Source organism: Pezoporus flaviventris, unplaced genomic scaffold (genome assembly GCF_033815535.1).
Source record: "Pezoporus flaviventris isolate CSIRO_AGI_PZ_B2104156 unplaced genomic scaffold, CSIRO_AGI_Pfla_v1 ptg000031l, whole genome shotgun sequence".
Lineage (NCBI taxonomy): Eukaryota > Metazoa > Chordata > Aves > Psittaciformes > Psittacidae > Pezoporus > Pezoporus flaviventris.
Window position 1 is genome coordinate 50,374,035 of NW_026892579.1, and position 23,392 is coordinate 50,397,426.

The window sequence follows — 23,392 nt, forward strand, 5'->3', positions numbered from 1 at the left end:
TTTATTTTATTACAAAACTACAGCAATAGCTCCCACCTTTACAAACTCTGTTTCCAATTACTTTTTCTCCAGCTCTAATCGAACTATGAGAAGGTTCTGCCATGCAAATTTTGCAAGGTGTTAAGCTCTGTAATGTTAGTAGGTTTCTACCTGCGTTCTTGCAAGACTTCTATTTACTTTTTTGTTTTTCTGCCTCCTTTAGCAAGCCAAGGCAAGTTATTCAGACTCTCCTTGGTAAAAGGCTGATAAGCAGTCCTTCTCCACCAGAGGTGGATATATTGCGGGAGCAGGGAACATTCTTCACCCTTATTCCAGTATGGCGTACTAAGCACCACTTAAAATAGAAGAGGAATATATGATGAGATCAGGTCTCCAATATAGAGCTGTCTTCTGGCAAAGCATATTGAAAATCTCAATTTCCTGGACATAAAATATATCAAACTAGAGGAAACACAGCATTTGCTCTCAGGTAGAGGCCATTGGGTTCTTTATTTAGTATCTGGACGTGAGCTAGCTCTAGCGAAGAGTTTGTGGAGCGGTGCTAGCACTGCACTGTACCCAGACAGGTAGTGGTGCTGTGAGGAGATCAGTTTGAGCTAATTGAAATGTATTTCAGAAGGATTGCATTGTAATAACCTATTAAGGCCTCAGTAGGACAGCGGGAGTTGAACCTATCCCTTCTATTGCTACTTTGGCATAAATGACATTGTATTAAGGATGAAGTTGCTCAGATAGTCATAATTTGCTCTTCTCATTCTTGATTGTCATTAATTTTGTGTGTGGAACAGAAGACGGAAGCCCATGGCATTCACCTGTATGTGCTTGAATTAATATAACAAGGATTTCTAAGCCTAATATTCAAGGTCAGAGCTGACTTTCATTTGCTTTAATCTGACTTAATGGTGCTCTGTATGACCACCCTGGTCCCCTGCGACATCCTTTAGGCATAGCTCTTGTGTCTTCTGTTTTTTACTTATCACTTAGCATGACTGATTCAGTGTTCACGTGCCACACCTGCTTAGTAATTAATTCACAGTAAATATTCCAATAATAAATACACAAATTATACTAGTCACAACTAAGCTTTCTTATTTTTTTCCTTTGCTGTTAGTAGGGAGGGTCAAGGTTTAGATTACCTTTTGGCTGGCTATTTGAAGTGCACATGGGTCTAATGTGTGTTTTAATATTGGAAAATACGTAGAGAAGAATAATTTTAAGGCTCAAAAAATCCTTAAGGCAGTCTTTCTCATTGAAGTAAAAGACCAAATGTCACTGACCGCAATATTAAATGTATCTGTAGGGGGCTTTTTAATGTAGTGATAGCAAATATAACAAGACATTAATAGTTAGTTAAGGTCAGATAGAGTCAACTTAGAAATAAGCTTAAATAGTAACTGTAAAAGTGATTAACCATTGGAATGAGCCAGCAAAGAAGTCATGCCCTTTCTTCATCTAGTTCAGATCAAGACTAGATATGCTGTAATGAAACACATAGTTAAAGTCAATGAAGGAATAAACAAGCCATAAAATCTACAAACCAGGAAGGTATTGCAATGGAGGATATCTTGTCAGACCAGAACAGGGCTTGGTTTAAGCACAGAAGAAATCTTTGATTTCCGTGTCTCTGATAGATAGCACAAATTTGGTGGAAGACAGTCTGATAGAAATGATATTCAGAGGCTGCTTGCATGTCTTAAAATATGTCTTGGTGTCCTGGGTGTGATGGTGGGATATGATTAGTTCAGGTGATGGTTAAATATGCGATTGCTTATCTTTCTCTGGATATGAAAGGGCCAGACTTCAGAAGTGCCTCTAAAGGTTGAGGAGACGCTGGCTTGGCCAGGGCTCTCAATGCTGTGTCACTATAGGTCAGACCTTGGGGCTGAGATGAAGGAAGAGCTAGACTGGAGATAAGAGAGCTGAATTCCCTTTGTCTGTCATTGCCTAAGTCATGGCACATCGTTTTGCCTTGGCTTAATTTCCTATGGAAAATTTGCACCAACATTTGTGTTCATATCTGTGTAGCCAGATAGCTTCTCCAGCTAAAATTGCCTTCATAATTTTTCTTTACATAGAGGAATGACTATAAAAGCTACTCAAGCCTTGTGGATTAACTCCTCACAAAATACTGAATTAATTCTTAGGTCAGGCAGGTGCTTCACTAGATCAGTTGCCAAGCTTATACTCCCCATGACATTTTAACACCCAAATAAGCATCCTGAACCTCACCACGCACCACACATAGCTGTTGTTGTTTTGGGTGCTGGTGTGTGTCTGTACCTGTATGTTGTCTAAAATAAGTGGAAATCAGAGAAACCAGCCCCGATGAATTGCTATTGTTGCTGGTGTTTTTCTAGATTGTGATTCAATTTGTGTGGGTCAACAGGCATGTTGTGCTACTGCTTTCCTTTTGCTTTTAGCTGCTGAATGAGCAGCTTCAAACAGATACAAATGCATATCATGGGAGGAAATTAGTTTCTTTCACTGCCCTGTGTTTTGTGATGAGCCATTGCTGCTGATTCAGTGTGCAGCTGAAGACCTGTTTCGTTCATTTATTTTATTTATAGCATTTTTTAAAAAGCTTTTCCTGGATGATGAGGGGTTGAATCATGGAATACTCTTGCAGGTTACAACATGTATCAGAGTGGCCATTCTAGTTGTTTTTCTGTCCCCAGTTATTTTACCTGTTCAGGACATACCAAGAGGACCCAGTGCTTCAAATGCCATCATTATTAAGCTGTTTTTTCAGACTTCCACTGGCATTTGGGTAATTTTATTGTACTTTTATACTCTGACTGTTGACTCGCCCATGCAGCTTGACAAGGAATAGTCTTTTTGCCTTGATTTACTGAGTCGCCTTTTCTTGTATTGAGGGGCTCTAACTTCAAATTTTTGTTTTTTTCTTTTTAAAGTCAATGTATCTGTGTCTCCCCATTAGGCTCTAGATCCAGTTCTACAGCTGGGTCTCGTTTGAGGTTCAAAAATGATCTGTTGCTTCCTCTGCATTAAACACTCCCCCTACTCCAAGACGGAGACATGAGGGTCTCCTTAGGGTGCCTGAATGTAATCTTTTGGGGTTTAGTTCATCTCTGACTTCACAGCATTTAGCCTGCAATAAAGGCAGATGAACATGCATGCAGGAAGATTTTTTTCAGATTGGGAAGTATTATCTGCCCATCCTGGTATGCTGAAACCAGCAGGCCTGTGGTATGTTTGTATAGGGACGCCTCATTGTCTCACTGGCCTGAGTATGATCTTTGCCTGATGGCCTCATGGTTCAATGTTTGTCTCAAAAGAGATGATTCTATAATATTATTAATAATAATAACATCATCATCAACAACAATAATAATAGCAACAATAACAATTTTTAAAAGTGCTAATTGTGCACAGCCACCCAGTTCTAACCTTGGAGAGCCTGGGTAGTCTGTGACTAGGAAGGGAACTTAAAGGAAGCATGGTCCCACTCCCCTGACAAAGAGAGAAACCTTGAAATATTAATTTCCTTTTCCAGGGGAAGGAAATGCCTCCTTCCCTCAACCTTGGCCGCTCCTCTCAGCCTTGTCTGCACATGTGGCAGCACCTTGCTGCAGCTCCCATGGGAAAGAAGGGATTTTTCAGAATCAGCCCCTGGACATCTGTTCCACTCTGGGCACTGAGGATTATTTTTTTTTTAATGAAATTTGTAAATAATTTAAATATTTTATTTATTTAAAATTATTTCTTTAAATATTGATTTAGCATTTATGTAAAGCCATATCTAGGATCTTTGAGAATGAGCAGAGTTAGTGGTAATCACACTGCACGATGCTGTCAGAAAACGGGTTATTGTACTGACTGATGCTTAGCTCTTCATTGGACATGTGAATTTATAGGATTTCTATGTATTTGTTATTCTTCAAGAACCACCTGTGTGCTTGGCATTTCACAATAGTAGAAAAAAACCCTCAATTTCAGAGAAAATGGTAAGTAAAGATGAAAATAATACCTAATTCTTCAGAGCTGAGTCAGGTACTTGAGTGAACTTGGCCTAGCTGTACACAAATGTACATAAAATGTTCAGATATTGTCTTGCCCAATGCTAATTTCTCAATTACTTCATTACCCTGGAGGTACCGATAAATTTTTCTTAGAGGGTGCTTGGCATATGGAATTCGAATGGCATTCTGCAGATTGCAGTTGTTCAGGCTAACAGCTCTCTGACAGCCTGCAAATGGAAGCTGCTGCCTTCTCTGAGCAGGAGCACAGGAAAAAACAAAGTTCTGCCAGAGAAACTTCGTAAATGAAGCAGGATGAGAATTAGCCTTTCTCTAGAAGGTCTAGTGGAAGGTGTCCCTGCCTGTGGTGAGGGGGTTGGAGTTGGATGGGCTTTAAGGTCCTTTCCAACCCAAACCATTCTATGATTCTACGATTCTGTGACTGACAGAGCTTGGTTGAAGACTGTCTTCCGAGGAGGAAAAGGTGGCATCTTCTTCTGAACATGATAATAAATGGGTGAAGGGATTTAGAGGGCATGATCTCTGTGTCACACTCCATTCCCACCATATCAAATGGGATTTGTTTAATTTTAATAATGCAGCTGGGTGACCATGTCAGAGAAGGGACAGGAGATTTCAGATTTGATCACTGAAGCCAGTGAACAGAATGTGTGGCTGAAAGATGAGGGGCAAAAAATGAAACAAAATTAAGAAAGTGATTTATTTTTGAAGAGTAAAGAGAGTGAGCAAGAAAAAATTGTGAAAAATGTCAGTGATTGCTTCTGAGACAAGGTATGATAGGAAAGAACAGGATGGAGAAGAGTTTTACTGTATGATTATTATGCTGGAATCACTGCTGGTCTTCTTGGAGAGTGGTCCACTTGGAGCATGAGAGAGGGACTTAGGAGTGATGAGAACAAAACAAAAAGATGATACTGGAAATAGACAGCATGGTCAAGGATGCCAGGAGTGAAAGGACAGTAAGAGGTGAAGAGATGCTAGGGAAATTGCAATGGCATAATGAGGTAAGATTTTGTATAAAAGGAAGAAAAGTAAGAATTGTCTTTATAAATAGCACTGAATTAAACTTAATTAAGCTTTTTTTTATGCTGATAACAGGATAAAATGAAATTAAAGGAAATTCAGTCTAAGCATCAAGTTAAAATTTGTTTTGAGTAAATTGTGAAAACTGTTTCCTATAGGAAGTTTGTAAAGCAGCATCACTGGAGCACTTCAGACAGACGCAAGCAGTATAGGCAAAGAGGTTTAAGAAATCATCCTGCACTGAGACAGTGGGTGGACAAGAAATGTGATCCTAACTCCCCTCACTGATCCAACTATTTTAATATTTACATTTATCATACATCAGTTTCAGAAGTCTGTACCTTAAAATACATGTGAATTGTATTTCTACCTGTACACACACTTATTCAGAAACTCTCAGTAGCTTTTAGAAATCATCACTGTTAGTTTTTTTCCTGAGCATTTGATATTGAAAATGCAGCTTGTTTTGCTTTTAGATGAGTCACAAGGAATGTTTGCTTGCTGTGTGTATGTTTCAGACTCCTGTTTTTGTTGCAGGTATTTACATTTATGAACTCAGAATTTGCCTGTTGTTTCTTGTTTAAGAAAACATCCAGAGAGATTCACATTCCCCTCCTTTGTAGATGGCTATCAGAAAAGACTACCTTGTAGCGTAACACCCCTTTAATGCCTAAATTTGACTCTCTGTAAATGACCAGACAAACAAATACAGCAGTTTTGGCAAATAAGAAAATATTAAAGGTGAAAAAGTATCACCTGAACTGTAAACTCTGTAATGATTTCTCTGTGAGTGTATGGGAACTATAAAAATAATTTATATTGCATTTGTATTCTTATGGCAGTAAGACTTGATCCAAATGCTGGAAGCATTGCATTGATAAATGATGGGTTTACTGAAGGTATTGTGGGTTGCTTTGGGAAGTCATACCGAGATGCAGACATCAACCCAAAGACCAGCCTAAGCCTGCAGTGTGCTGCTTCCTTGCAATGCAACTTGATCTGCTTTCAGTGAAACTCGTAAACACTCACTGGGGCTATGCTTCTCTCCTACCCTCTGCAGCTCAGTGAACTTTGGAAATGCAAAAGGAGATAGAAAGACCAAGTCCTGCCCACTGCAGGGTAGCAACTGAGAGTTACTGATTGCTCTTTCATCCCTTTTAAAGTCACCTATGAACAGTACTTTTATGATGCTAAATAAGATCTAAAATGAGATCATCAGGGGCAGATTATGGCCTACACTGGGGTTGGTTGATAGGCTGGTAAATGCCTTTATCACTGAGACCCTGCTATTCAGACCTTTATTTGTAATGCCTGCAAGTGACTCTCTCTTCTAATAGTGCAAATAAAGTCATGGAATTTCAATAAATAATTCAGCCCTGGATCTGATTTCAGGTTCAGCATTAACTTTCAGCACCTGGCTGCTGATATTTGTTAGTCTGATGTGCTGCTTAGAGGCATGGAAATTTGGCTGCAGTTCATCAACATTTGCAGAATATAATACATGACCAGATTACTGTCCCTTGTTCAGGGATTTTTAACAGACATTCAAGTTCCAGATGTGCACAGGTTTAATTCTTACAAGAAAACCTGCATGCAGGGTTCTGGTAATAAGAACTGAAGCTCTGCGCAGAGCTTGCTTTGGAGAAATGACTCCTTTATTTGCACCTGATCTCTACCAGGAACAGGAATAATTTGACTATAATTTGCATTGCCTCTGATACCTTTTGACAATGATCTATTTCTCATTTTATTTTCTGCAGCTTTCCTAGGGGAATGATTTTTTTATATATCTAATCAGCTCTCAGGATATAGAATCATCAATATTTAAAATGATTATAATTGGTGCTTTATGAATAGCTAAACTGGATTAATTCCTACATTCTGTCTCCAGAGCCCATAAAATGACTTGTGGTTTTAGTCACTTATTTGAAAGAATCCAGTGAATCCGAAGTGTGACTGTACTCTTACTAAAGTCAGTGGAGTATTTGTCATTAGTGGGAATATTTTGTATGAATACTGATCGTTATGGAATTAGATCAAGCATATAAGAGTATAACCCAGTACTAGCTCTGCCACCAAAAGGCCAAAACCAGACTATGGAGCTACAAGCATAAGTTTCCAAAATGCAGGAGCTGCATTCTGTATCTGCAGAGCATGAACAGCCATCCATCCAGTACGAATATATTTCAGGATAATTTTATTTGTCTTTAAAAAGGATTTGTGTCTTTCCTGTTCAAAGTCCTTACCTCTTCCTATGAGATACGCTGTTGTATCCGAGATAACCAAGCAGTAGCTGATGCTTGAGCACCTCTATTGACTTTTACTGAAATTGTGACAATTTTCTGAGTACAGCTGTGGATTCCTCAAATTCTGTGACTAAGACTCCTTGCAGCACCTAAACCCACATATAGAAATGCAACTGATGGATAAACCCCCCCACAAAACAAAACCCAAAATCTATATAACTGATGGGGTAAGTTATCTACCTTTAGCAAAATCCTACAAACGTGAGGTTTGTGGTTGCCTTCCATGCGAACTTCACCCTGCAGTGCGAGCATATACCACTAGAGGGGATTTTACTACCACTCTAGCATACATCTACTCCAAAAAACCTTTCAAAACATATGTTCTAGTTCAAAGACGAGATGTTGGCTGCAGGCTGAGTGAAATCTGTGTTTGTATTACGCAAAAGGTCAGGAAAGATTGTTTTAATTGTCCCTTCTGGCCAATAAACCTATGAGTGAAATTCTGGCCCCATCAAAGTCACAGGCAAAATTCCCATGGACTGCACTGGGGACAGACTTCATTCTGTGCAGATTAGAGGAAAGCAAAGGTCTGTCCCACCAAGCATCTAGCTAGGACAACTTCATTGTCAGTCACTGATATATACTGTTAGAAAGGATTTTTAAAGCATCCTGTGCATCAGGAGGAAATAATTTGAGACCAGTTTTACCAACCTTTTTTTCCTCTTGATTTCTTCAAAGCTTCCACTAATGCAGATTACACAACCTCCTTAGAAAGCCTGCTTTGTGTTTTGTTAGTCCTATAATTACACTGGATTTTTTTCCCTCTAAAGATCTATTGTTGCAGATTAGGCAAAATACTTAATCCTATTCTCTGTGGGCATGAGCAACAATGGATCATCATCCAATTTGTAAAGTAGTCTTATATATGCTTGAGGACTGTTATGTAGTGGTAGAACATTGCATGTACATTGCATTATATTGTTGCCGTTGCTTGTAGTTGCATACACTGATAATTCATAATCACAATGCTTGTGATTTGTGTAAAATCTCCTTTGCAGCCTCTTCCTTTGTAAAACCTCAGTAGCTTTCCCCATTCTTCATCTGTATATTAGATTTTGTTCTTCTTATGTCTTATACCTTGACGTTTACTTTCCTAAATTCCATTTAAGTAATTACTTTATTTTGTTCAAATTCCTTAGCATCACTTTGGAATCTGCTCCTCTCCTGGGAAATAACAATGACATCTTCATGTTTGTTGCTGTCAGGAAATTCAAGATTCTGTCTATTCCTTCCTCCATTTTGCTAATGGAATCATTAAATATGACTCATCTTGTTGCAGAGCTTTCTGGTACCTCTATTTGTTATGTTTCTAGACTAACAGAAAACTTCATTATTACTATTCCGGAACTATTTTTTCAACCACTTACACAAGCACTTTGCAGAGATTTCCTGCTATTTCCTCACTTTGTTTAGGAAAATATGGTCTGGAGCTCTGTCCGTAACCTTACAGACGTCAGCTTCTAGATAACGGCTGCTTCCTTCCTACCTACTGTGCTTGGTGGAGAACAAAATTTGCTTGGTTTAATGTCATTTGTTCCTTAAAGTCCATATTGCCTTTCTTTATCAATTTTCGATTTCCCTGTGTGCTTGTGAGCTTACTGTTTAATCATTTGTTCCAGTATCTTTTATGTGTTAAGCTAAGACACCTGTCATTTCTTGAGATCTTTTTTTGTTCCTGTGGTATCTCACAATATGTTATTGATAGGTCCCCAAAAAGCAAAGCTTTTAACAGCTATTCTCTGTGATTACATCTAGGGGCTAATGTGGGTACACAGAATCCTGTGCCATGATGCTGGTGAATGATGGGATCATAACTGTTTTATTAATTGGGAAAGGCTCTGGAAGAAGCATAAAGGATGATTGGTATTAGTCCATCAAGCCAAGAGAAACATAGATTTCCAGTTCACTATGTCCAGAAGCCCATGACGTTTGTGCATAAATCTGCTAACAAGAGCTATGATGGGAATGGCAATTTTGGGTTTTGAAGAATTTCAAGGTCTTGCTCTAAGTCTAAACTCCAGATTTTGAAATGTTCACAGCGTTGTTGAAGAGAAGCTGAGGGTTCTCTGTGAGGAGGGAAGCTGAAAGAGGGTCAGTAATTTTCACGGGAAATTTTGGCTGGTGGGTGGGCCATGGGGTAGCCAGGAGCCCTGGCTGAGCTGCACACTGAGGTTGGGACCCTGTGGTCTTTTGACTTTGCATGGTCCCAGCACCTTGCCCATGCTCCAGCTGGACTGCAGGGGGGAGCCACAGACCAGGACTCTAGGCTATTTCCAAGGTGGTATGGCCAAAGCTATTGCACATCTCCACCAGGTATTTGACAAACCCCAAGTGTGCTCCTCCAAAGAATATTCTTCCAAAGGAGAAGCTGTTCCTTCTAGGTGGCTCATGGCCTGATTTTCCAAGTGTTGAGAGTTGATACGTGTGAGAAGTCACCTGACTTCAAACTGTCTCATAGGATCTAAAACTGCTAGCCACTTTGAAAATGTCAGCCTGCATTTACCACCCATCCTTTAGCCAGCATTTTGCTGATAGTGAAAGAATATACATTAAAGATGTGCTATATGTGGTTTGTCGCTACAGTACTACTGATGTTACTTAATGACTCTCCTCTTCTGGGGGCTTTTCCCTTACACATCACCATGTGAAAATCAGGCTCGATATGCAGAAATTTCTCACAGCAGAGCACGCTGGAACATGGTCTCCTAGAAAAAAACACATGTTTGTGCCAGCCTTAATTCATATAGATAGATAGATAGATACGTATATATTTTGGTGTAGGAAGTTTCATTACAGTTCCCACTTCCTTTAGTTATCTACTATCAATTTCTCATTACTTTGAGCAAGAGATCCGCAAATATTAATGGGAACAAAATCATTTCTTGGTTTGGTTGTCGAACCAGTCTGTGCTTTTCTACTCTGTTGGTATTTGTCAAGTCATGCGTTTTTAGTTCTTTATAGAAAATAGGTGATGGAATAGCATGAATCATTTTCACGTGATGAGATTATTTACCTGTGTTTAATCTGTAATTTTCCAAATCCAAACTGCACATGACTGGTGGGAGTTCACAAAGTTTTTTTCAAAGCAAAACATATTTAACGTGGCACATGTGCAGTAGCCAGTGGCCCTAACAAAACCCTTGAGGAAGACCAAGACTTATTTGTGCAGGTTGATCACTGTGTATGTAGCTGCCCTGCTACCAGGACCTCAGCTGATGAATGTGCTCTGCATCAGGCCTATGGACCAGCTTGAGTCAATGGATCTTTAACTGTGAACATCCCAAGCCATCATGAAAGGATCCCTAGGAAGAAGCTGACCTTTATGACTGATTGCTTCCTGCCCATGCTGCCATTCGTGTGAATATGAAAAACTGGAAAATAATGATTTTCCAAACCTGATGAAAATACTTGTCGTGTCTCAACTACTGATGCCTATGGGGTCTCCAACCTGCAATTCCATCTCCTGGAAATTCTGAATGTCTCGAGGGTACAAACACATCTCTCTCAGACCTGCAGAGATCTGAGAAGTACAATGACAGCTTCTTGGAGATCCTCAACTCTACTGATGTGCTGCATAATCAGCTTGAACCGAGGGTTTCAAGCCAGCTCCCTTCAAATTGGCCAGCAGTGCAGACCATGTTAAGCTTATGTGCATCTATAATATATGTCTGTATGTATGCCAGACTTGGACAACATTTTGGCTGGCTTTTGGAGAGCTGACTAAAGAATTTCACCACTTCCTTTTTGTTTTGTTACTACCCTGACAGTCTTTTTAGCAAATGCTCTATTTTTTTTTGACATGTATGCACATTGTCCATTTCCATGTGTGTGCTTAGGAATATAGTTCTGCTCTATCTTGCCCTCCTTTGGAAGGCTGATGCTCAGAATTTCTCCCAGCAAAATGAAATCTCAGGGAAAGTCCAACAAAGTTAAAATGCTGCGCAGCAAATTTATTATTGTTGTTATAGGCCCTTATTCAGGAAAGTACTTAAGTTATGTACTTAAGTCCCATTGAAATCATCAGGACTTAAGAACATGCTTAAAGTCAAACATATACTTCCTCTGAATTGGGATGTATTTCAGCACATGCTTAAATGCTTTCCTGAACTGGAGCCACAGTTAACAAGAGCGGCCTGTGATACACAGGACTTGTGCTACAAGATTTACTTCTTACTTGAGACCTACCAGCGCTGCTCTATGAATATACACTTCTTAGCTTGCCTCTCTGTTGGTGGCACTCCAAATAGCTTACTGGCTTTTACATTTGGATGAGAAGTTGTGAAAGAGACAAGAAACTGGAAAAGAAAATGATCATTACTAAAGCAATACCATGGCATGTCTGATCTCGTGTTTCAGCCAAAGATTTTCCTCTACAATGGAGATTTGTGCTATTGTGTGTGTGGTATAATTACTAAGGCAGATTGTTTTTTTTTTTTTAATGGCACAATAAATAGGATATTTCCTGGCCTGCTCTGGGTTTCAAATAGGATTTTCACTTCCCCTTTGGCTTCTGAGTGTAAGGAGAGTAAGTGTCAAAACGCAGGCGCTTTCCCAATTTTAAAAGGGAGGGTGTAACCGTGTGTAATGTGAGTCTAGATTTTGATTGTAAGGATGATGAAATCAAATCCTTCCTTAATCCTTACTGGGAAACTGAGGTAAGTTTGCCTTCCTGATTTTGCTGACTCGTTAAAAACCTTTTGAAAAAGAAATGTGCTTTAGTGTCATCAAAAATGTCTCCCTACTTCACCCCAGAGTCTCAGAGGGTACTGGACCATTGTGCAGAGTAGCCTCAATGCAATGAAAATGGAAAGGAGGAGGAGAATGGGTAAACCCAGGTTTCCTGGAGAAAACACAGTGCTTTCGGATATGGAACCCTTTCCAGGGCTGCCTTTTTTAAGCTAGGTGCTTAGTCATTGTTAATGACAGTATATTTCTTTAAAGCTGCTGTATTTTGGAAATAACTGGAAATGAAACTTACTTTCCTTCCCTTCTCTTCCACCCCCATTAAGGTTAGTCAAAATAATATAGAATTGTCTTTGTGCATTGCAGTCACTGTGTTGGTGTATTTTTGGAACAAGTGAGGAAGCTTATTCCAGTTATTTCATTTGTGGCAAAGCATTAGCTGGAACTTGAGAAGAGCTCCCTATTCATGGCATTCAGCTGTGCTGGGCAGCGGTTGGATGCTCTCAATATTACCTCTACTTTACAAAAGTACTTGGCACAAACTCATCAGCAAGACTACCTCCCCCTTCCTTAATTGTGTTCCTTGATAATGTGTTCATACATCCCCCAGTTGTGCACACAAATATCTTTGAAGTTTAATTAATTCATTAAAAATAGCTGAAGTATTTAAGGAGGAGTACCTTGTAAATAGTGAAGGAGAATGTCTTGTTCGTTCTTGCCGTTACTCAGATAGAAACAAGGAGCTGGTATGATGGTGGAGGTTTCCTGATGTGATTACACCGAATTCCAGGGCAGGACCTTGCATCAATTGGTGTGAAGTATCTAAATGGCTGGAGAAGAAGTAGAAAAGGATTTTTATTTTTTTAGTAGGTGAACCAATGCAAGTGAGCTTGTGAGAAGCAATGGGAGCAGAAACTGATGTTTCTAAGATGGAGCACATTTATTCTCTAGAAATTCTGCCTCCACAAACTCCAGGCTATTCTATTGCTGAGGTCCACATTCATCACACCTGAATTCAGGCACTGATTGCTTTCAGTCAAAGTGAAAGGTGAGTCTTTTGGGTGTACATGCTGGCCTTGGCCTTAGGCATCTCAGTTAAAGTTCAGTGGGATAAGCATTAACCAGAATCTCACCTAGCAGATACGTCTGTCTGGTTTACTCTTCCACAGTCAACTCTGGGGATTTGCCTTTTCAGATTAGGTTCTTCTCTGTAGGAAAAAAGTGGCTCTGAAACCCTGTCACAGCTTTAGGACTTACAGTGTTGTTTAAAAGCTATGTCCTTGATCCTAGTGCCTGCAAAGCCTCAAGCCTATCCCTAGGTGCAAACATTAAATCAGAAATATTTGGTGTTTCTGTCAGGGAGAGTGCATATATCATCAACTTCCTCCTTTTTATATGTAGTTGATCATTTTTGCTGTGCTTCAGGGAAGCTATGTGGAAAAGCTTTTGTGCTCATTTGTGAATAATAGCAGGGATAAATGGTGTTTCTCTAACTTGTCAATTTTTTGTTCTTTTCTTTCCATCCACTGTTTGATTTCTTGATGAAGGTATTATTTAATTCCTGCATTCTGAGCTTGGACAGATACATAATAAGCTTGTATTTGGGCACTAGTAGGGTGCTTTAAGCAAGCTGTTTTTCTTTGAAGCTAAGAGTGACTAAGGCTGGGAAGTTCTCTTTTCTTCCTCATCTCCTCCTGGTAGTTAATATACTTCACAGGGGTCTCGAGACTCTCTGATAAGTCTCTGAAGTTATTATCTACTAAGTTTTTACTCTTTCTGAGTGCTGAACACTGAACTACTGACTGCTCTTAGAAGCAATGAGAAAGATTTCACAAAACCAACAGAGCCTTGACTATAATATCTGCAGAAAAAGAGCTGAATTTAATGAGTAATTTGTGTTGCTGGGGAGATTTTGACTCTGTTCCCTTCTCTGTCACCAGCTTGCCTTGTGATTTGTGGTAGCATTTTCAGTTATGCCAGTCACATGAGATCAAAAACCATGAGTCAGACACCACCCAAATCATGAGCCTGGCTTCCAGATCCAGGAGCTTTGAACAGAGATCATACCATGCTTTTTCTTTAGTTTATCTTTCATTTCTGGAATTTCCTCTGTCTATTCCCAATATGTCTCTAGCAATTAATGTTTCCCACTCCTTTGGAAGTGTTGGGAAGATATTTTGACCATTTGGGCTGTTGGAAGCCTCATTTGACCTGCACAATTAATTTTGGTTTTGATATCCAAGTGAATCTTATTTCTTCCAGACTTCACATCTTCCTCCTGTCCCCAATGACTTCTGCATCCCTTAGCCTCACATGACCCATCACTCCTGTTTCTTCCTTGCCATGCAGCTGCTCTGTTGCCCCTTTAGTCCTCTCTGGTATTGACAGGGTTTTTCACTATTGCCTTGCAGGATATAGAACAGGTAAAAAGATGCAGATCTGGGTAACCCTTAACCTTTGTAGGAGAATATATAATTGGAGACAGCAGGGAAATGGTCTCTCTAAATACCTTTCCTGAAAAAAAGATGTTACTTGCAGCATAAGATGTAGGTGATGCGGACAGGCGGGGGATCACCTCTATGAAGGATGGAGACCTGCAAGGAAGGCCAGAGCTTTGCATGTTGCTATGAGACATGACCTCTTTGCTCTCAAGGTGTTTGAAGAACTTGGCAAATCAGAGTTATACACTCTGAAGGGAATCAGGTGAAGAATGAATAGGAATCAATGAATTTACAAGCCAAAGTAAATACAGAGCATGTAAGATGAGAATCGTTTGTTTGGTCTGCAGTCTTTAGCCCTCTAATTCAGTAGTTGATCTGTTTTTCTTCAGATTTTAGGTTTATAATATATTGTTTAGACTCACTTAGCCAGCTCCATTATGAAGGATATGATTATGATTTGAGATGGTGAAAAAGCCAAAGAGAAATTTGGTGTTGTATTGTTGTATTTTCTCCTATAGCACTTGCCTCTTTTCAGGAAGGGTAAGAAGTTAAAAGTTCTTGGCAATGGTTTAACAAGCCAAATCAATGAATATGACTTTGCAGTAATTACTGCATGCAATACAGTTGTGCCTGATATTCCCATTGTAACGTTGTCATTGTTTTGCCATGAAATTTGAAGATCAGAGCTAACTAACTAGAGAAATTTTGCAGAACTATGCTAACCACACCTCAGGCAGATGGGAAAATGCATATTCTTTTGCTCATCCTCACGCCATATCACTCTTTCACCCCATTGTTTGCTGATTCTTGCATGTGCTATGTGCAAGGCATATTGCAGATCCATAATTCTGGGTAAAAATACAGCCAAACTGTACCCCCATATCCAAATACCCCTAGAATCTGTGTGCTTAAAACCAGTCTTAACTCAGAGAAAAACTCTTTACATATTCCTAAACTTCACAGCGGGTTGTCTCCAAGCCTTGATTGCACAGTCTCTCTGTGTTTTGGTGGGTAGGAGTTGTGGAATTTGTTTTTAAACCCAGAATCATCAAGAGCTATGTTCAAGACATGAGAAAGATTCCTGATGCCATCCATAAAATCTCTCAGCTAAACATTTCAGATGCAAGGCCTGAATCTGTAGCAACTGGACACATCTCAAAGTGCTTCTTGTTGTGCTGTGAATGTTTCATAGAACTGCAATAATTAGAAATGATTCTTTCCTTAAGACAGACAAATGCTACCTCACAGCTTGAATATTAACAAGATAAAGTTTATGAGAGCAAGCAGAGTAATATAATATTTTCTCCAAAGGAAAAGGGCATCTATTTACTTAGCTCTTTCATCAGCCGTTTTCAGACACGCACAGTGTGCATAAAATACCGTTATGCAACCCATGTGGTTCAACAACGGAAGGTTGGTTGCTTCACCAGGATTAAAAGAATCTTTTAAACACAATGGTACCACAAATTAAAATGGAAATCTATCAAAACCATTATCGTCCTGAAAACTTTGGCCACAAGCATAATTATTGTAGAAGGATGTTGTCCTTGGACGCAGCTCTGGCTCAGTTCAGCTAGTGTTATTTGTATCCCTTCATGGCTCAAAGTCAAGATTTGCATGCCTAAGGACCATAAATTTTCACAGGAAAAAAATAGGCTGTTTCCTCAATGCTAACACTAGCATTTTTTTATTGTTTTGTAGTGGTTTGTAAGCAGCTCATTAGATACTAGAGGTAGAAATGGACTGAAGGTGGTGGCTGAAATCTGCTTTGAACCTTGGAAGGATTCAAATAGAGATTTTGTGTAGATCTGCTTGTTTGTGTCTGAGGCTGTTGCTTTACTGATATGAACAGGAATGAGTGAATGTCCAGAGTGCTTGGGTTTAAATTTAAATCTAAAAATTCGCATTTTGGATCATAATACAGTGAAACAGACCTTGAGCTGATACAAGCTGCAGTCCACAGTATTAAACAGAGCAGAAAACCTGTCCCGAATTTTCTAGCATGTCCACAAGGTGAGCAGTCCTGTAGGGATGTGAGTAATTCAGAGAATATATTCTCCTGGATACTGCTTGCCATCAGCAAGGGACACACCTCCTTTACCCAGAGCTCCCCTCAAGAGAAACTTCAGGCGACTTTCTCAAGCTCTTGATGATGGCCAAATCCTGGAGTAACTCCATTTTTGTGCTGATGATAAACTGTATTAAATAGCAGGCACTGATGGTTATTTTTAAAGTGGTTATTTTTCTTTCAACATCCAATTTTCCATCTTGAGGGAGGTAAGTGATTAACAAGTCTGAAATCTGTTTTTCTTCTCTTTCCATCCCTCAGGCTGGGATAGATGGAGAAAGCATTGGGAACTGCCCATTCTCCCAGCGTCTCTTCATGATCCTCTGGCTCAAAGGAGTTGTGTTCAACGTCACCACTGTTGATCTGAAAAGGTACAAATCAGTTTAATTGAAAATAGTTATATGATCCAGTGTTTTGCCTATAGAAAGGCCCTCCCAGGTTCAATCAGATTGGTATCTAGCCTAGAGAGTCTGTGGTACACAATAAAATAGTTGGGATTCAGGCTGGGTTGTTGGTTCTTTTTTTTTTCATTTGTGGAATGTTTTTATATTAAACAGGGCACTTGGGGTAGTTTCAAAGTCTTCTAACCACAAACTGGATTAAAAAAAAAAAAAAAAAGGCAAACACCAGAAAGACAAACTGATTTTTTAGGATCTATACATGTCTGTGCAAATACTTGGCCATAAAGGTTAGTGATTTCATGACTTTTTCTGTCTCTGCAGAAAGCCAGCTGACCTGCACAATCTGGCTCCTGGGACCCACCCACCTTTTTTGACTTTTAATGGAGAAGTCAAGACAGATGTTAACAAGATTGAGGAATTCTTGGAAGAGACTCTTGCACCTCCAAAGTAAGAACTTGCGATTTTTCTTTCAGTCAGTATTGCATTTCCTAGGAATGAAAGATGTCTTAAGAGGAGTTCCTAAAAAGCACTCCATCCTACAATCTTTACTTACAGGAGTAATATTTATTTATGAAACTTACTGGCTTCAGTGAGATGACTTCCATGTGTGAAGATTGCTTGTATGACTAATAACTGCAGAATGTTTTCTCTGTACACATTTCAGGATGCCCTTGTATGCAGAATTAAGGAGACCAATGCTAGAAAAATTTTGTAGGGGTCTGCTGTCCACATTTCACAAAGCTAAAAATAACTTGGAATAGATGTTGAGAATTGCCACACAAAAATATCTGTGCCAGGAAAAGCATTCTACAGTGAAAAACTGGAGGTTTCTGAGCTCTATGGTGTATTAGAAAGGTTGGAAGGGGAACTGATTACAGAGTACGAGAGGCTCTGGAGGCAGAAAAGTGCTTGTTATTCTAGTGAAGAAGTGACAAGAGCCCATGACTGGAAGTTATAACCAAAGTAATTCAGATTACAAAGGAGTCACAATTTTGTTCTGTATGAATGATTAACCATTGGAACAAGCTTCCAAAGAAAGATTTAGATGTGCCAGGTACACCGTAGTTAGTCCAACGTTTTGGACTTCATACAAGGATAATGCGGGGAGAGGGGAGGGAGGGAAGGGAATTGCTGGCTTGTGATCTGGACTTTAAAATCTATGAATCAATGAAAATTGGCTTGGTTCCTTGCAGGGTGTTTTACCTCAAAGTGAATCAGCAGCTATAGGCCAGTCCTGAGGCAAGAGATCAGATATTTAAATTTTCTATACTCTGTTCCAGGACCACTGAAGGCACTAGGAGTCATTCGTTTGTGTTGGTCTTTCAAATAGATGTATTCCTTTGTGCCAGATGTCTATAAAAAACAATTCAGGGACTGAAAATTTTATGTTCCTTCACCTGGGTAATACTAATATGCCTCACTATTACATTCTGGAGTACATTTTCAGTATAGGGAATTAGACACGACTGACATTCATAATGGAGAGAGCTGGCTGCCAAACTTGCCTGCACCTTTCTGGAAATGTATGCTTCCTTCTGATTTAAGGCCACTGTATCTTGGATTGTGGTAACATAAAGCACCAGCGCAATTACCTTTGTGATGAAGCCATCCCTCTGTAACTATGCAAACGCCTGCCTTGACACAGTTATTATTAAGAGGGACTTGCCAAGCTGCTGTTTCGAGAGAAATGACAGTGTTAATTGCAGTTCCTCGTACAGGGCTTTTTTCTTTCTTCTTGCAAATTGTATTTGTAATCATCATTATGTTGCTGGTAACAAGATGTCATTCTCCACACTGCTTCTCCCTTTTTAGGTACCCCAAGCTGGCTGCCAAGCACCGGGAATCAAACACTGCTGGAATTGATATCTTTTCCAAATTTTCTGCATACATCAAAAACACCAAGCAGCAGGATAATGCTGGTGAGTAGGTTCATTATTAAATGTGCCAGGGAGTTTGTGTGCTTAGATGTGTAATAATTTTGCCATTCTTCCATAGTCTTATTGTAAACTTTGTTCACATGACATCAGGTACTGCTACTGACCACTATGAGATGATTGGTTCACTGGACTCAATTCACATGTCCATTAACTACATCTATAATAATAAATAAAACAGGCTGCAGAATACTTAGTAGTGCCTTTACCAACTGTCATGGCACAGCTCCTGTCCACAGAGCCAGCTTCTCCTCCAGAACAGGATCCCATACTGCTTACCAGAAGTGCCTCGTGGTCTGACCGCCTCCTCTACTCTGCCCAGGCACCTCTTAGAGGAATATGTGTTGACTGGGTTTAAAACTGTGCTAGTACTGAAAGTTTAGTAGTGAATGACTGGGTGAGAGCAGCTCATGCCCTGAACCTTCATAATTGGTTGGATCTAGCCATCATACTCTTGGCTCACTTAGGATTATGTTACACTGTTATAGCTAATTTGCTCATGTAAACTGACTTACAGCAAGACATTAAATGTAAAATAAATAAATCAAAGAAGTGGCTTTAATAATTGTAATTTGCACTCTGTAAGCTTCAGACTTTTCCTCACATGTTTGTGTGTCAAAAGAAAGAACTCCCCAGAAGCTGGATGCCATGCATATTTATGTGCATCCTACACTGTCTTCTTAATGAAACTGCTGTTATTCTTCATATTCCCCCTGGAAAGGCAAGACTTCAGCTAGTTTAAGCTCCTCTTCCTGGGTGAAAGCTAATGGATTTACACTGCTATATCCCTTGAAATGATCTAAAAGAATACTTGCAGCTACTCACTGATGTACATCTTACTGTGTATTACTAATTTCACAGACAGACCTAAGGCGTGTTAAATACCATGTGCTTGTATTGTATCATTCAGAGAAGACTAGATTTTTTCAGATTCCAGCTTTGCCACAGTTTTCATCTGTGTGATTATGTTTCATTGCCTGGGGCTGACCCATGAGATGAAAATGGGTAAATGATGATTTATGTCAGATAACAATCTGCTCCTTAATATTTTTGTGTTGTTAACAGAAGGAAATAATTATAGTGCTTCACTTCTCAGGGATGCTAAAAAGTTGTGGTTTTTTGTCTAATGCTAATGGGATGCTCTGCTAACCTCTGTAGGAATTTGTAAAAGGAAGATAAATGAAGAGTTAGACTAAATAGATGTTACTGCAAAAATAAAATATCTTGGCTATTTAAAACAAATTTTTTATGGTCTGCTCTGCAACTGTAAATCTTAAATTCATCTGCGCTTCCCCTTGCATTCTAAAACAGCCACAGGTATCTGTCCACTTGCATAATCCCAATGTTTTGCTTCTAGTGACTCTGCAACAGTCAAATCTGGACTCATAAGGGCTGGCATCTCCAGCCAGTAATAAATGGTATCTGCATCTGGTTGTAACCAGAGCTAGAATTCAAGGTTATATATCTGCTCCTGTAAGATAATGAATCTAACTCTGCAAAGTGCTCATGACCAGGTCTGCACATTTTTACTAGCTGCAGTGTGATTAATGTGAACTTTCCCTAGTTCTGCCCAGCAGACTCTTGGTTTAGGTACTTTTAAAAATGAAAGGAAAATGCTTCCCAGTGGCAATTATGCACACTAAGGCTATAGGGAAGAGGTGTTAAGTGGCAGTAGAACAACAATCTTTGTTTCCTTCAAACATCCTCACTCCTTTTTGTTATCTGGCTTGTGATCTTGTGATCTCCAGACACACTGCAATCTCTAAACATATTGATACTCAACTTCCGTGTTTGAAGCAGTGGAAAATTTTTAGCTTAATTTTTTACAGCTGGAGTGCTGCAGTGCAAGGAGAATAAAGCAGAGATGAGCAGAGTATAAGTAGTACCTAAATGCTTTTTCTATCAACAGAGTAAAGTACCTGAAGACCTTGGAGTCCTTGGGACTATCAGTGCAGACTTATGCCATAGAATCATAGAAAGGTTATGGTTGGAAAGCACCTTAAGATCATCTAGTCGTCCCCCCCCCCGCCATAGGCATGCAGGAAGTAGATCTCAGTTTTGGAAAATTGACTTTCAGTTTTCAAGGGCTAAGCAGTAATAGATTTTCCCTTATCTCAGGGATATCTTACCCAGTTTCTTATCCAGTTCTTCTGAACCTACAGCAGTTATTCTGAAGGCTGATTTGGATGGCAAATAATGAGTTAATGTGTTAGATTTCTTGAGCAGTGAAAAGACTACACAAAAGGAAAGGACAACACCACTGGATGCCTATTTCCTAGTGAACCTATTGCTTTTTGACTGGCATTTTTTAAAATTGCAAGGGTATTTTTATTTTTAAATTGCAAGACCAATTAGAAAGGGGTCCAGGGCTCTAGCCCTGCTCTGATGCATGTCATTTTGCAGAAGGTTCTCATGCATTATTGTTTCTATATAACAATAGAAATAGTTGTATATAGATCTGTAATAATAGAAAGCATTTTATAAATATAAAATGTGCTTATGTACATGAATGTCCCTTTCCCTGTGTCCGTATGAACAGGTGACATCCAAAAAGAAAAGAGATTGCTGCTTGTGGTTAATCTTAAACTGTTCCCATATACCCTAGCTCTCAGAAAAAGGTAATACATGTAATACATGTCTCACAGTCACCCTCTGATCAGCTCGTAATTCCAGCTGACTCAAGTTCTTGTGTTAATCTGGAAAGCCATGCCAGTGACTGGGACAGCAGTTCTGCATGATCAAAATACACAAATAGATTAAGACTTGTTAATAAATCAAGAATAGAAAGCAGAACACAGACTGTTATAAAAATACAATCGTAATTTATTTTAGTTGGGAACAGGGGAGTGCTGACTACCAAGTAGGTTAAATCACCAAACATCAGGTTCTTTAAATTATGTTCTCTTATACTGGGAGTCAGGGAGGTGAATTCATTAAAGCGTGGGAGATCAGACTGGGAATTTGTAGCATCAGCCTATCTGTAGCTGTGAGAAGTGTGAGTTAAGTGTAATTATGTATGATAATTCTTCATAGCATACTGGTTTAGCAGCGATCGTGCGGTCTGCGTAACATGAGCTCTCACTACAGCCTGTGGCTATTACCCCTTTGCTGAAAAGTAGCAAGAAGTGGTTGGGATAATGAATGAGATTTGTGCAGTATGAGAATACTGGATGTGAGAATTAATGAGAACTTAATGCATGCTAAAGATAAGACCAAGGCGGTGTTCCTCCCAAGACGGTTTACAGTCAGGGTCATGCAACACTTTCAGACTTCAAATGATTCCAACACTTAGCCATGTCATTGCAGTATTCCCTATCCTGAGAGAGGTGGTAAGGTGGCACAGGTAACAGAGTCTGCATCCTTTAATTAGTTAAATGATTTCTGTGTTTGTTTTTTGTGTTTTTTTTTTCTGGTAGTGCAAAAGTTACAGAAGAAACAAGATTTGTAATTTTTTGGTTTAGTGAATGTCTGATTTTTTTTGCCTGTAAAGGATAAGATGCAACGATGCATATATACCTGTTTCTAAGATTGTGATACCCTCTGCTGGCAAATATATGAATACATAAAGGAAGCAGCTTTACAATTGGGGCTGAAACATCCCCTTAACAAAATAGGTTTCCTTTTATCAAGACAATTTCCTCTTATAAATGCAACATCATCAAAAGAAAAGTGTTTCACAGTAACCTATCAATTTTGACAAAGTTTTCATGGAAAAAGAAAATCTTGTTTATTCTGGATGGGTTAAAATTACTTTGAGGTAAAATGCTTTAATGTTACAAAGAAAAACAGCATTTTTATTTCTCTGGATTCATGCAGTACTTCATTAGCCACACACCATTATGTTTTATGTCTGGCACAGAAGCAGGTGATAACCTTCTCTGTAAGTCTGTAAGGCAATATGTTATTGATCATGATTCATTTACTTACCAAAGGCATTTGGCAGCCAGGCTGCCCTGATTTAATAGTTCCCTGAATTTCTGATTATTTTTTTCCATCTTTGTTTTCCTAACTTTTCTGTCTTATAATATAAAAACGTTAAAAGGCTTGGAACGGGCTGGCTAGGGCTGTAAGCCCAGAAGCAAACATGCTCATGCCATATCAAAGTCCCACCACTTTTAAGCTTCTTGAAAGGGAAGGAATTGATTCCAGATTCTCAGGATGTGGCAAGCTGTGTTTAAAGAAAGTGTGTGCATTTATTATTTCAAGTCACTTCAATTACAACAGGCTTGATTCCTTCCACCCCCCGTGTCACTTGATAATTTTATAACAGGCCTCTCTGAAGGAGTCATCTCCTCATTGCAGGATTAGATCCACACCTCACTTCAGCGGCACAACTGAGTTACTCAGTTCTCCAGACGTCGCCACCAGGCTTCACTGCTTGTACTTGAAATGACAAGTACTCATCCACACAAGAGCAGGGGTCCTTGGGAGAGTTTAGTGTCAGTCATCTTAAAAACTGTTTTCTGGATGCTGTTGCTCAAGTTTTCATGGCCAATTTGAGGGTTTTTGGTTGCTTAGCAATTGTTTAATATCTAGAA

At 39.3% G+C, this 23,392-nt stretch overlaps 1 protein-coding gene across 2 annotated transcripts in view; it reads left to right on the plus strand.

The window, feature by feature from the left end:
• The window catches only part of CLIC5 (chloride intracellular channel 5), a 74,014-nt gene that overhangs the window by 31,402 nt on the left and 19,220 nt on the right, over positions 1 to 23,392 (plus strand). For both annotated transcript variants that reach the window (XM_061460975.1, XM_061460976.1), the window contains exons 2-4: positions 16,781 to 16,890; positions 17,242 to 17,367; positions 18,733 to 18,839. In XM_061460975.1, the coding sequence (XP_061316959.1) occupies positions 16,781 to 16,890; positions 17,242 to 17,367; positions 18,733 to 18,839 (343 nt within the window). The remainder of the gene's footprint in view (positions 1 to 16,780; positions 16,891 to 17,241; positions 17,368 to 18,732; positions 18,840 to 23,392) is intronic.